Source organism: Hyla sarda, chromosome 1 (genome assembly GCF_029499605.1).
Source record: "Hyla sarda isolate aHylSar1 chromosome 1, aHylSar1.hap1, whole genome shotgun sequence".
Lineage (NCBI taxonomy): Eukaryota > Metazoa > Chordata > Amphibia > Anura > Hylidae > Hyla > Hyla sarda.
This window is the reverse complement of record NC_079189.1, coordinates 134,395,726-134,409,556: the sequence shown is the minus strand read 5'-3', so window position 1 is coordinate 134,409,556 and position 13,831 is coordinate 134,395,726. Positions and strand designations below refer to the sequence as shown.

Sequence of the window (13,831 nt, the reverse complement as noted above, 5' to 3'; positions counted from 1 at the left end):
TCAATTCAGTCTTTAATGTAGAATTGTGGGGTTTCTTCTAGACTCGCATTTCATTTTTACAATATTTTTATATTTGTCAAAATACTCAATGTCAGCACCACATAAGCTTAACCTGCTGATGTATATAAAAAGTCTACACACCCCTGTTAAAATTCCTCATTCTTGTAATGTTAAAGAAAAATGGTCATCCTGGGTTATAGTGCAAGTGAACAGGAGACCGAAGCGGGGTCTCTGATTAATATACATACCTGCAGTCCAGTGCCCAGTCCCTCTGAAGATGGGCTTCCATCTGCGCTGAAATGTGTGCTCGAGGCAGGCCCGCCAGCTGGATTTGAATATTCATGGTTGCTGGTCACGTGAGCGCTCAATAGGCACAAGCGCTCACGTGACCATGAAAATTCAAATCCAGCCAGCAGGCCTGCCTCCAGCGCGCAATTCAGCACAGATAGAAGCCCATCTTCAAAGGGGTCCGGGCGCCAGACTGCAGATATGTATATTAGTCAGAGAACCGCATTGGTCTCCTGTTCACCCGCACTATAACCCGGTTTATTGGGTTTAGTCTGGGTGAACGGGATGACTGTTTTGCTTTAAAGAATGAGATAAATATGTCATAACATTTTTTCACCTTTTTAATGTGACCTATAACATTTAACAATTCAATTGCAAAACGGACTGAAATCTAAGGGGCAAAGAAAAAAAAAAAACAATACCTGGTTGCATAAGTGTGCACACACTTAAACAAATACTTTGTTGAAGCACTTTTTGATTTTATTACAGCAGTCAGTCTTTTTGGGTAGGAGTCTAATAGCATGGTAGGAGCTAATAGCATGGCACATCTGGACGTGGCAAAATTTACCCACTCTTCCTTGCAAAACTGTTCCATATCTGTGAACTTCCTATTAGGCCCCTTTCTCACTGACGTTGTGCCCCGTTGGAGAACGTCCGTCGGGCACTTTTTTTTGAGTGCCTTAACAGACGTTCTTTTTGACGGGGCACAATGGAAAAAAAAAGGGCCCCGATAGATCCCATTTACTATTATGGGGTCTGTCTCGCCCTCCTGTCTCGCCCTTCTGTCTCGCCCTTCTGTCTCGCCCTCCTGTCTCGCCCTCCTGTCTCGCCCTCCTGTCTCGCCCTCCTGTCTCGCCCTCCTGTCTCGCCCTCCTGTCTCGCCCTCCTGTCTCGCCCTCCTGTCTCGCCCTCCTGTCTCGCCCTCCTGTGTCGCCCTCCTGTGTCGCCCTCAGGTAGGAGTGATTTGTGATGAAGATATTTTAAGCTGAAAATAGAAGGGGAAGTGGCTTTGTGGGACTGGGTGTGATTTGCAAGCCAGACCGATGCACAAAAGGGTAGATAATAAAAGAGGTGGGGCTTAAAATGTGGGCGTATCTGTGTGAGATGGGGTGTGGCTTGCAAGCCGGATTGACACGATCACCAGGAGATGCAGAGCGGAGGTTGTGGAGTGAGGTACTGGAAGTCCCATATACTTGCATGGGACTTGAAACAAAAACCCATATTTTATATACGGGTATAGGTAAGGGTTAATTTAACTATCATATCTTTTTATTTGACATATAAGTAATATGTGTTCCAGGTATTATTGAAATATCTTCAGCCGTACAGAAGTTATGTGGGAACATACATTTCCCATTGATTTGCATGGGACTTTAAACAAAAACCCCGACCCTTACAAATGGGGGTAGTTAAGGGTTAAATTAACTATCCTATATTTTAAGTGGACATAAGTAACATGTGACCAAGTATTATAGAATTATCTCAAGCCGTTTTGAAGTTATACAGTAACATATATTTCCCATAGACTTGTATGGAACTTTAAACAAAAACCCCGACCCTTGCAAATAGGGGTGAGTAAGGGTTAAATCACCTATCCTATGTTTGTTGTTGACATATAAGTAATGTGTGCCAAGTTTAATGGTAATATCTTTAGCCATTTGGACGTGATGCTGGAACATACACGCGCACGTACGTACGTACGCACGCACATACATACATACATACACACACACACACACAACCACACACACATGCATTGGGGGAGATTTATCAAAACCTGTGCAGAGGAAAAGTTGCTGAGTTGCCCATAGCAACCAATCAGATCGCTTCTTTCATTTTTGAAAAGGCCTCTTAAAAATCAAAGAAGCAATCTGATTGGTTGCTATGGGCCACTCAGAAACTTTTCCTCTGGACAGGTTTTGATGAATCTTCCCCATTGAGTTTTATATATATGAGATTGTTGTCACATGCAGCACACAGCCAGTTCTGGCCAAAAATTCCTGCAGTTTCTTTAGATGGGCACTGCCATTAAAACTATTTTTTGCTATTGCACTTATGGTAAATAAACAAAGTTCTCATGTACTTAAAAAGTTTTCTATGTTTTGTGTTTAAAAAAAGCTGCCACCAGTTGTCTCCCTACTTGTCCGGAGCACATTTCCCTTTATCTTGCACAGACTTTGATATCCTGCTGGCCTGGCAGAAGTACAAAATCAGGAAATGCAGTCTGAAGTGCTGAGGGGTGTGTGTACAGCCTTAGTCAGTCATAGCTCATCTCACACTGAACTGTTCTGGGCTGTATGTAGCAGAGTGAGTGAGGAAGGTCTCCCCTGTATGGCTTCAGATGACGTCACGCCTACTGGGGAACGCCCCTTCCCAGTCTGTGAATCTGCCTGAGACCGAGCAGAAAATACAGAGCAATATCAAGATAGAAAATGAAAAAATAATAAAAATAAAGGCAGGGGGTGGTTTATCATGAGGGGGACAGTGAACTGGGAGGATTAGAACATTTAACAAGATCATGACAGGTACTCTTTAATGGTGCAGTAAGCTTCTTGGAAGCCTCCCTAACAAGTTTTATGTTCATCTTTTTATCAATTTTGGAGGGACGTCCAGTTCTTGGTAATGTCATTACAAAATATTTTTAGCCATATTTTCTCCATTTTATGTGACTGTCTTCACTGTATTATATGGTATACCTGATTCTTTGGAAATGGATCATGGCGTTTACTCTGAGATGCATCTAATCAACAGGTAAACATTTTCCCAGGCTTCTTTGAAAAGGAAAGAGGCAATCTGGTTGCTATGGGCAACTGCACCGCTCTTCCTCTACACTGGTTTTGATAAATCTCCCCTTTTATATCCACTGTAGCTCTGAATGCATATTGCTCACCATAACACCATTCATATTACTCTCCGTTGCTTTTGATTCTTTCTTGCATGGTAAATGGAGAAATAAATACAAATGAAAAGACAGAATTGATGAGATATCCCATTCATTTTACAGGCTTGACTTCGATTACAGTACAGGATTTCTCAATAGGAGAGATGTCAGGATCCATTATTTATTTTACTCATTAAAAATCACTTTCTTTTTTCCCCTTCTCTTTCCAGCAACAGTATCGCTTTTGCAATGGGATATTTTTGGTATAACAGCTGGGCTCCAGTTACTTAAAGGGGTTTTCCTCCAATAAGTGATGGCATTTTCATAGCATATGCCATTGCTTTCTGATTAGTGGGGACCTGGCCTGTGATACCCCAACAATCCTAACATTGTCACAGTGCAGGTTTTGTATTATCACCCCTTTTAAAGTTTTTTCTTTCACCCCTTTAAAGTTTTCACTTTCACAGTGGGACTCCAATCACTTTCCGGAATGGAAAGGGCATTTTAAATGAAAGTGAGCTGCAATACCAGGCAATGCCCATAGACAAGAGTTGCGCTGTTACTTCAAAAAAGAAGGCGGTTCCTATTTTATAATCTCAGACAATGGCCCTCATTTACTATTCTAAACCCAACCTCTTTTGTCGGGTTTTTTTGTCGCATCTTTGTCTGCGCCATGTCGCAGACATCGTGCGCCAGTCTGCGACACCATGCGACATTTTTTCCCGACGGACCCGATGTGGATTCTCCCAAACCCGAAAAAGGGGCGGAACCCGACATTTCTGAGCTTTCCCACGTATTTATAAAGGTTTCCAACCCGAATTTGTTGTATTGTTGTGGATTTTTTCCCGACAGCTCAGAGGAGTTGGAAACCAAAACCAACAAAACCCACATGCGACAAACAGGATGCGACATAATAATAAATACCAGGGGGAAAAAAGCAATCGGGTAAGAAAGCAACATAGACTTACAACCCGATTTTCTTAGTAAATGAGGGCCAATGCCTTTAAATTTAGGTTTCTTTTACAAGGGCAGACAACTGCTTGGCTATGTACAATAACGTTTTTTTTCTTTTTTTTTACACAGCCCAATTATTGGTAGTAGGGTTGCAACTAACAATTATTCATAGATTAGTAATCAATTAATTGTTTCAGCCCTGCAATACCTGTCTCTGATCCGTGGTTCGGTTGACCTGTTACTACTTCCGTTCGGGTGCTGGGCAGAGCTTCCTGACATTACCACTGGGCCTCACTATTAGCAGCCTTGGGGAAACACCAGCGGTGACGTCATGAAGCTCAGCCCGGCACCTGAATGGAGGAAGTAACAGATGAACTGGACAACGATTCGGAGACAGGTATCAGGGCTGAACTAACGAATCAACAAATTAATTACTAATCAATAAAATGAATCCTTAGTTTCAGCCCTAATTCGTAGTAAATGGCCAAATATTCACTGGATTATTGATACGACTGTTCAGTTTCAATCTATAGCACTTAATATAAAAGAACAGGTTTAAGTGTCTTTGTCTTGAAAAAACGTTTCACACACCGCAGAGGCATGTTAACAGTTTTGATTGGTCAGAGTCTGAGTGTTCAGACTCCCCACGATCTCTAAGGTGAGTAGTGAGAAGCATGCAGTTATGTGCCTTCATCTTGGTCCCACTGCACTAGAAGAGCTCCATTATAGGTTCATGGAAAAGGTAGCTAGCCAGGGAATACAATACCCTGCTCTTCCCCAGGTAGATCTAGAGATTGGTGGAGGTCTGAACACCGGACCGATGAAAATTTTTGACTTGTCTCTGCAACATGTCAAAAGTTTTTTTTATAATGATGTCCACATGTGCCATATTTTGCGGATTGTTTTCTGCAGATGATTTTGCTACCCATTTACTTCAGGGGGTAGGAAAATACACAGCAGCAAATACGCAGCAACATACGAGAATCCTTAAGGGGTATTTCACCCCTAAAATCTCCTTTACTCCAGTATCTCTGTTGCTTCTATAGACAGTGCATTGAGCATGTGCTGACCCACTGCTCCATGAAGGGAGGAGAGTTGGGGCCCAGTTCTTAAATGCAGCAATGTAGTAAGGGAATCTATGTCTTATTCATCCTGCTGCTGGTGGTAGTTTGGGCAGCATGGATCACCTGGGAGGTGCCCTATAAAGGGGTACTCCGCCCCAGACATATCTGATCGTGGGGATCCCGGATCTCTGCAGCGCCACACTGCCCTCATCACTACAGAGCACACTGGCTCTATGCGTGATGACGGGGCGATGCAGGCGACGGAGCATCGTGATGTCAAGCCCCCCCACTCAATACAAGTCTATGGGAGGGGGCGTGGCGATCATCACACCCCCTCCCCTAGACTTGTATTAAGGGGTGGGGCGTGATGTCACGTTCATGCTCCGTCCCCTGCATCGCCCCATCATCACGCAGAGAATGTGTGCTCTGTAGTGATGGTGGCGGTGCAGAGATCCGGGACCCCCGCGATCCCTTAACCTTTTGGATAGGGGATAAGATGTATGGGATGGAGTACCCCTTTAAGTTTTTGTTGGTTGTTGTGGAGGGAGAATATATTGGAATGATGCATTTTGTGGATCTGTTGTCATGTGATCAGTCTGTTAACTGTTAGAGATGTCAGCTTGGTTAGTATTTTTGTAGTACCTGGATTTCTGGAGTAGTTTCTTTGTTCTATAATCGGTTATTAGTAGCTGTATAAAGGTCCTTTTGTCCTGTAATGACATAATTCAGAGAGTATATGCGTATTCCCTGGTCTACGCTTCAGTAGATCACATGAAACATATCTGTTCTGTAGACATTGCCTATACTGAAGTCACTACACCAATGAGTTAAGGTAGTCCTGCTGTGTCCACTAGATGGAGAAACACTCTAACCTGTCAGGACCTTGGGTCACTTTTGTATCATGGGTCTCAATCATATTTTATTACTTAATATTATTATTACTATTTATTTTTAAAGCACCCTTGGTTCCATGGCGCTGTATATCATGTAAGGGGTTAGAATGCATATCAAAACACAAAAGCACAATGAACATGAAACAGAGTAAATGACAGACTGACAGAAGACCCTGCACACGATGGCTTACAATCTACAAGTTTTTGCTTCCTTTTGCTTTTTTTACTTAAACACTGTTAACACTGTTTACATTTTTACTTGCAGAAATGTTGCTAAAAATTATATAAAAGTTGAGGAAATACAATTTAAAAAGGCACAACTTAGCGGTTTCACTTCCTGTCTTCCTGAGTTGTCTTTGGTAAAGCCAGTCTTGTGTAATACAGTCTGTGATTTCGGAATTTTCAAAGATGCTACTTTTCCTCATTTTGTGTCACGCATCATGGATTATTGGGTGCTAGCATTACTGCCACACATAAAGTATTGGATTATTGTAGGTTGATAACCATTTTTGCTTGTCACTTATGTGAAATATTGAGTTTGTTATGTATTATTTATCTTTCTTTTTATCTTATTTCAGCCCAGATGATATTGGAAGCTGCTGGTATATCCTTCTTTCTGGTTCTGTGTTCATTAAAGAGTCTATGTTTCTCCCCAGGAGCAGGTAGGTGTATATACTTTTCACAGAACATCTTAAATTAACATCTATCTTTCTATTTACCTTATTTATTTATGTATTTATTTATTTATCTAATGTAGCTTATATATTGCTAAATATAAAGTCTGGGTTGATAGTGTTAGTGTTATTGAGTTCAGCATATTGTAAATCAGAATCAAATACATTAACATTCTTTTAAAGTGGATCATATCCCCTATTCATAGGATAGGGGACATCAAGCTAATTGGTGAGGATATGACTGCTGAGATCACCACTGATCTCAGGAACACTGACCTTCTCTTTGGGGCCACCAGACATTTCTGAAGGCTAAACTTTGCAATATTTGGCGAGCCCATAGAGAATGAATGGGGTGCTTGCCATACATGTTGGCACGCACTATTTATTCTGGGGCCAATTTTGTCCTCATACTCAGGGTAAGTTTGGGGCCCAGTGGTCAGACCCCCACCGATCAGCTTGTTTTCTTGTCCTGTGTATAAGGGATAATGCTTTAAGATGAGAATATCCCTGTAAATAGACTGTCACTAGGTTTAGAAATATCCCCGTAAATAGACTGTCACTAGGTTAGAAAGTTGCCGGCAGTCACCTCCACTCTGAGCGCGCTGCTGTCAGCCTGAAGTCGAATCTGTCCGAGATGCCATAGAAGTCGGTCTGCTGTTTCCTTGCGGTGAGTGCGGGTACCTTTTTGTCTTTCTATGTATGCTATTGAGTGACTTCGGGTTTCTTGGTTCCCAGCACCTCCGGACCCACAGGCATCAGGACTCTGCGTTGCCACAGTGACAGAACGCTAGCCTCCACAGTACATGCTGACATAATTGGTCTTTCTCCACAGCAGTGCCCTCTAGCTTGTGTTAGTTGCTATTGTTTCTGTGCCTGTGGACTGACGTGGTCCATGGCCAGGAGGGCTCAGCAGTGGAGGTGTCTGACTGTTGGGCCGCTCCTCCTGTGAATCCTGGTATAGCAGTACGGGTGGTTGCAGCCCAGCACTTTAGGTTAGGGACCCGCTTAGAAGAGGTGGGGTTATAAAATGTGAGTACAATGTATAATAGTAAATTTGTGATTTTTTTTTTGTGAATTTTGCTAAGAAACAGTAGGTCAATGTGTAAAGTGTAGCCATGTCTTTTTTTTTTTAAGCGTACCTGTCAGATCACCCCCCCCCCCCTCAGTACCCCACCCTGGACATGTACATCTAATTTTTGTGTCAATAATCTATATTTCTCTGAGAATTAGCTTTATTTACTTGCCCTCATTTGCTCAGTGAGGTTTTGTCCATGCAGAGGCATGGGGGGTGTCCCTCTATTCTCTTCACTTTGAATACTCCTCCCCCTCCCCTCCCTTACTCTGCTCTGACTCACAGAGGGCCCTGGACCTGCCTGCAGCCCTGTCAATGCCCTGTCAATCACTCATGGTGTCTGACATGTTGATGACCACTTGACACTGCAGGACTGGTATGTGTCCCAGGAGGCAGGGGGACCCCTAGTGACCAGTTTTTTTTTTTTTACTTGCTTTTTCATTATGAAATACTAAAAATGTTCTGATAAAAGCATTGGCAAAACATATTGTGGGGCATTTATCAACGGCTTTAGTCAATTTTTTTTCTTCTAATTTTGTCGCTTAATTGTCGCAGTTGCGCCTGCACGATTTTCTGTGCGACTTTTTGTTCTGACAGCGAGAAAATCTAATTTTTTTTCCCGCTTTTTTTTTAGTAGAAAAACTATTTTGACTTGTAGTGGTCAGAAATTTATGAAGTGCGACAGTCGCAAAAAAGTCGCAGGGCATAAAAAAAACCTACTAAATTTACTCCAGCTCAGACATGGAGCAGACAAAACCAATACCAAAGTAAAAAAAAAAAATTGCTTAAGTGAAAGAAATTTATCAACAGGCTGAAACCAGTTGATAAATATGTCGCACATAAGTAAAAAAATTGTAAGAAAAAAATAACTAAAAAAAGGAATACATAAGCAAACATTGATAAATGCCCCCCCCCCCCCCCCCATTGTTTTTGTGGTGAAAGATTACTGCATGGTGTTATTAAAGGGATCGGAGGATCACACAGTCAAGTCCAACAGCGGGAAAGAAGAAAAAAATGTATAAATATGTATAACATTTTAAATGAAGAAATAAATACTTATAAAATGTAAAGTAAAGAACAAAAAAACACAATCTTTGCAAATAGTTAAAATGGTATTTGTATGGTATGGCACAAAAAGTAAAACACAATAAATAAATAAATAAACATAACCTAACAGAGTATTATGGTACTAAGTAAAAAATGTACTTATGGCTTTATATTTGGATAAATTGGGAAGTGCGTCAGAATTGCACCTTGTACAACTTGCTTATACAGTTTCTAAGCAAATAGCTGGTATGACCTGATATTGTTTAACCCCCCCCCCCCCGCCACCACCACCACCCTCTTCATCTATAGGACGTGTGCTCTGCATATGAATGTGTTGTATGCTGCACTTGAGGTACCGTAATAATGAATATAGCGTAGAAACTCCCCCAAACCCAGCAGAGTCAAACAGGTGCTTGAGACCAGGATAAAATTGAAATTTTTCTTTATTCCCTGAAGGGGTTAAATGATTTTCCCTTTAAAATCCACACACCTTGTCCCAGCTCCTATGCCTGATGAAGCGGAACTTCCGCGAAACGCGTTGCATTGTGGGAACAAAGAAAAATTTCGATTTTTATCCTGGTCTGCTCTGCTGGGTTTGAAGGAGTTTCTACGCTATATATATTAGGGATGTAAGAAAAAATCGATTCTCGCGATAATCGCGATTTTTCATTTGCCGATACAGAATCGATTCAAAATATTTTTGAATCGATTCTTTTAGGAATGTGGAATTTTTAATAAAACGCACTTTTCTTACCTGCCAACGAGCCCGCGGAGCTCCGGTACAGGTGTTGGGTCCCCGGGCTGTATTCTTCTTACTTCCTGTTAGTCCGGCACGTCACATGGAGCTTCAGCCTATCACCAGCCGCAGCGATGTCCCGCCTCCGCAGGTGATAGGCTGAAGCTCCATGTGACGTGGGACTAACAGGAAGTAAGAAGAATACAGCCCGGGGACCCAACACCTGTACCGGAGCTCCGGGGGCTCGTTGGCAGGTAAGATAAAGTGTGTTTTATTTTATTTTGCAGCACCGGAGTACTAGATCGCCGCTGTCAAAGCTGACAGCGGCGTCTATTGGGATCTATGAATGCTTCCAGGTGGGCGATATATCGCGATGTATCGTCACCTAGACGGTATCGCGATATATCGCGATATATCGAATCGCCACACTGGTATCGCGATTCGAATCGAATCGCCAAATTCTTGGCGATTCACACCCCTAATATATATATATATATATATATATATATATATATATATATTTTGCATGAGGTGGAGCGGCTGCAGAGACCCCATTATATCACATCACACCTTTATCCATGGTTGTACTTGGACGGAGTACAACTATTTCTGGTAAGTGCATATTCACATGTTGCGTTACCATTGTATCCTGAGAGATCACACTACGGAGCGCATCCTGTTGTTTTTATGTTCTAGTAATAATGAATGTCCTTTTCTGTTAATTTTGGATAAAGCTTGGATGAGACGAGATGCATGGGTCTAGACCGTGTCGATAATACAAAACATACCTTTATGTCCTTTTCTTGTCCTTGTGAGTTTCACCCTTTGAGTACAGTAACTTGCATATGAAAGTAATTTCCTGCCAGTTTCTCAAGGATTATGGATTGTGAAATGCATTATTGATGGGAACCCATTTCCTTTACGGTGTGGAGGGGAGCCCTCTCTCTTGCTATTTTTGTTTGCTAGGAACAATGCTAATAATTGTCTCAAGTTCTCTTCCCTGTAAGGCAGTGTTTCTGAAACAGTGTGTCTCCAGCTGTTGCAAAACTACAACTCCCAGCATGCCCGGACAGCCTTTGGCTGTCCGGGCATGCTGAGAGTTGTAGTTTTGCAACAGCTGGAGGAACACTATTTGTAAAGCTCCGCTTTAGGGACCTGTTGCCTTCAAGTGTTTTAAATAACTTTGTTTGTGTGCCCTACTTCTTAGGCTGCTTTCACACTATAAAAATTCATCCGTTACAAACGTCCGTTAGAAAAGCCCTGGTAAACGGCCGTTAAACAATCCCATTAAAGTCTATGGGATTTTTTGATTATCCTTTATGACCCGTTATAGTCCGTCATGAATAACGGCTGTTAGTTGTGACGGAAGAAATAACGGCACATGCACCAATTTTTCTTCCGTCACAAGAAACGGGTAAATTAACGGCCGTTATTTTTAACATTGAAGTCTATGGCTGACGGATGCACACAGTTGCACACAGTTTATTATGTCCGTTATTACTTCTGAGCATGCTCAGAAGAGGTGACATCAGCAGACTCCTGCAGTGCTGAGGGTGGACTACTACTCCCATCATGGAACAGACTTGTTTCCATGATGGGAGTAGAAATTCCCTGGCTGTGGGAGTCTGCAGACAGCTGGGGAGGCTAGATTAGTGTTTGTACTACAACTCCCATCATGGAACAGAGTCTGTTCCATGATAGGGGTTGTAGTACAGGGGCTGAGGGATTGATCGCACCAGGTTTCACTTCTGAGATCCGATGCGATCAAAAGTTATTAAGCAGGGGAGCGGGCGGCATGCTCCGCAACCCTGCGATGTATAGTGTGTTTTAACTCTCATTTTTGAATCCCACGAGGGGAGCCCTGATTGGCTGGTACTGAGGAGCCAATCAGGGCTCTCAGCGAGAGATTGAAAAATGAACTTTGAGAGTAGCAGGGGCCAAAGAGCACTGTGGGGGGCAAGATATATAGCGCTGCAGAGGGGGGGGGGGGGGTGCAGACATATAGCCTATATATCTAGCCCCCCAGCAGCGCATTAGATATGACCCCCGCCTGTGCATTAAATATATACACGCTGGCGCATTAAATATATACCCCCGCAGCACATGTATATGTCTGCCCCCCCCCCCCAGCTCTTCTATATACATATACCCCTGCCGCCGTATGAATGAAAAGTATTTCTATTAGCAGCGCATAGAGCCGCCTCCCGGCACTATGCGCTGCTAATAGAAATACCTTCCATTCATATAGCAGCAGAGGTATATGTATGTAAAAGCATTGGGGGGACAGATAACCCTATATGTCTGCTCCCCACAGCACTTCTATATACACATGCCCCTGCCGCCGTATGAATGTAAAGTATTTCTATTAGCCGGCTCCCGGCTCTATGCACTGCTAATAGAAATACTTTTCATTCATACGGCGGCAGGGGTATATGTATATAGAAGAGCTGCGAGGGCACATATACATGCGCTGCGGGGGTATATATTTAATGCGCCAGCGTGTATATATTTAATGCGCAGGCGGGGGTCATATCTAATGCGCTGCTGTGGGGCTAGATATATAGGCTATATGTCTGCCCCCCCCCCCCCCCGCAGAGCTATATATCTTGCCCCCCACAGTGCTCTTTGGCCCCTGCTACTCTCAAAGTTCATTTTTCAATCTCTCGCTGAGAGCCCTGATTGGCTCCTCAGTACCGGCCATTCAGGGCCCCCCGCGGGGGATTCAAAAATGAAAGTTAAAACACACGGATACATCGCAGGGTTGCGGAGCATGCCACCCACTCCCCTGCTTAATAACTTTTGATCGCATCGGGTCTCAGAAGTGAAACCCGGTGCGATCAATCCCTCAGCCCCTGTACTACAACCCCCATCATGGAACAGACTCTGTTCCATGATGGGGGTAGTAGTACAAGCACTAATGTAGCCTCCCCAGCTGTCTGCAGACTCCCGCAGCCAGGGAATTACTACTCCCATCATGGATACAAGTCTGTTCCATGATGGGAGCAGTAGTAGTCCTGGCTGTGGGAGTCTGTAGGCAGAGGTATTTGCTCATACATGAGGGATAAGGGTAATGGATGAATATTTATTCAGCTGTTAGCACCCTTTATTTCATCCGTTATTAAACGTCCATTTTTACACAGAAAACGGACATTTAATAACGGATGAATGCTCATAGTGTGAAAGCAGCCTTACTGAAAGCCCTCTTTATTGAAGTCCTTTAGGGTGGGGTAAGTAGTGCCCCCTTCTTGTAGTTTTGTGAATCACCAGCAGTCTTACTTAAGTAATGTGACTCACTTTCCCAGTGGAGATTGATTCATTACAAGGAAATGTGAATCACTGAAGGTCAAACAGATGAAGCATTAAAAAACGTTGCTTTATCTAAGGTCTGTTTGCTGCTCGCGACAGCCTGCTGTCCCTTTATGTACCCAGCTTTTACAGATAACAATACTGCAGTTCAGAGCCACCAGGCAAATCTCCTGTGTCTGCTAGGAGGCCAGCTGACTGAAGGAAGAGCCTCACCACGCGAACGGTCTATGTGCGGGAGCCCTCTGTGTCAGTCCCACATACAGGAGATGCCGTGACGTAAATGGAGAGAGGCGTTGCAGCCCGGGCTTAGCAGTGCTTGGGACACACCTTTTCCACTGTCCTCGACTATAGAAAAATCCTTATATACATATATATATATATATATATATATATATATATATATATATAAAATATGAAATTATGCAAGGAAATCTTTTACGAAAGCTATGCCTATGGAATATAGATGTTAAAGGAGTACTTCGGTGCAGGCACACTTATCCCCTATCCGAACTCTATATCTTTGGCTCTCCCATAGAGATACATGAAAGGGGAGTGTCGTCTGCCTCTTCGTGGGAGGGGTTGACACGCTCAGTTCCTGGGGACTGCCGGGGTGTCGTGCAGGAGATAAGTGTCGGATCCGGGGAGGTCTGACCGCTGCGCAGCATGAAATACGCTGCGGATGCGCTACGTGTGACCCTACCCTTAGGGTGTATTCATTTGTACAGTATCTTCCGCACATTTGATTTGCAGGTTTAAAGCTGCAGCTTTCAGTGTAATCTAAATGACTGGACACAGCATAAATTCTGCAGCCTCAAATATGTGCAGGATACTGTACGTGTGAACAGGCCCTTTTAAAGGGGTACTCCGGTGCTTAAACATCTTATCCCCTATCCAAAGGATTGGGGATAAGATGCCT

General features: G+C 43.2%; 1 protein-coding gene across 6 annotated transcripts in view; it reads left to right on the top strand.

Moving 5' to 3' along the window:
- RAPGEF2 (Rap guanine nucleotide exchange factor 2) overlaps positions 1-13,831 on the top strand; it is a 294,507-nt gene that overhangs the window by 136,855 nt on the left and 143,821 nt on the right. For all 6 annotated transcript variants that reach the window (XM_056561584.1, XM_056561566.1, XM_056561557.1 and 3 more), the window contains exon 4: positions 6,659-6,742. In XM_056561584.1, the coding sequence (XP_056417559.1) occupies positions 6,659-6,742 (84 nt within the window). The remainder of the gene's footprint in view (positions 1-6,658; positions 6,743-13,831) is intronic.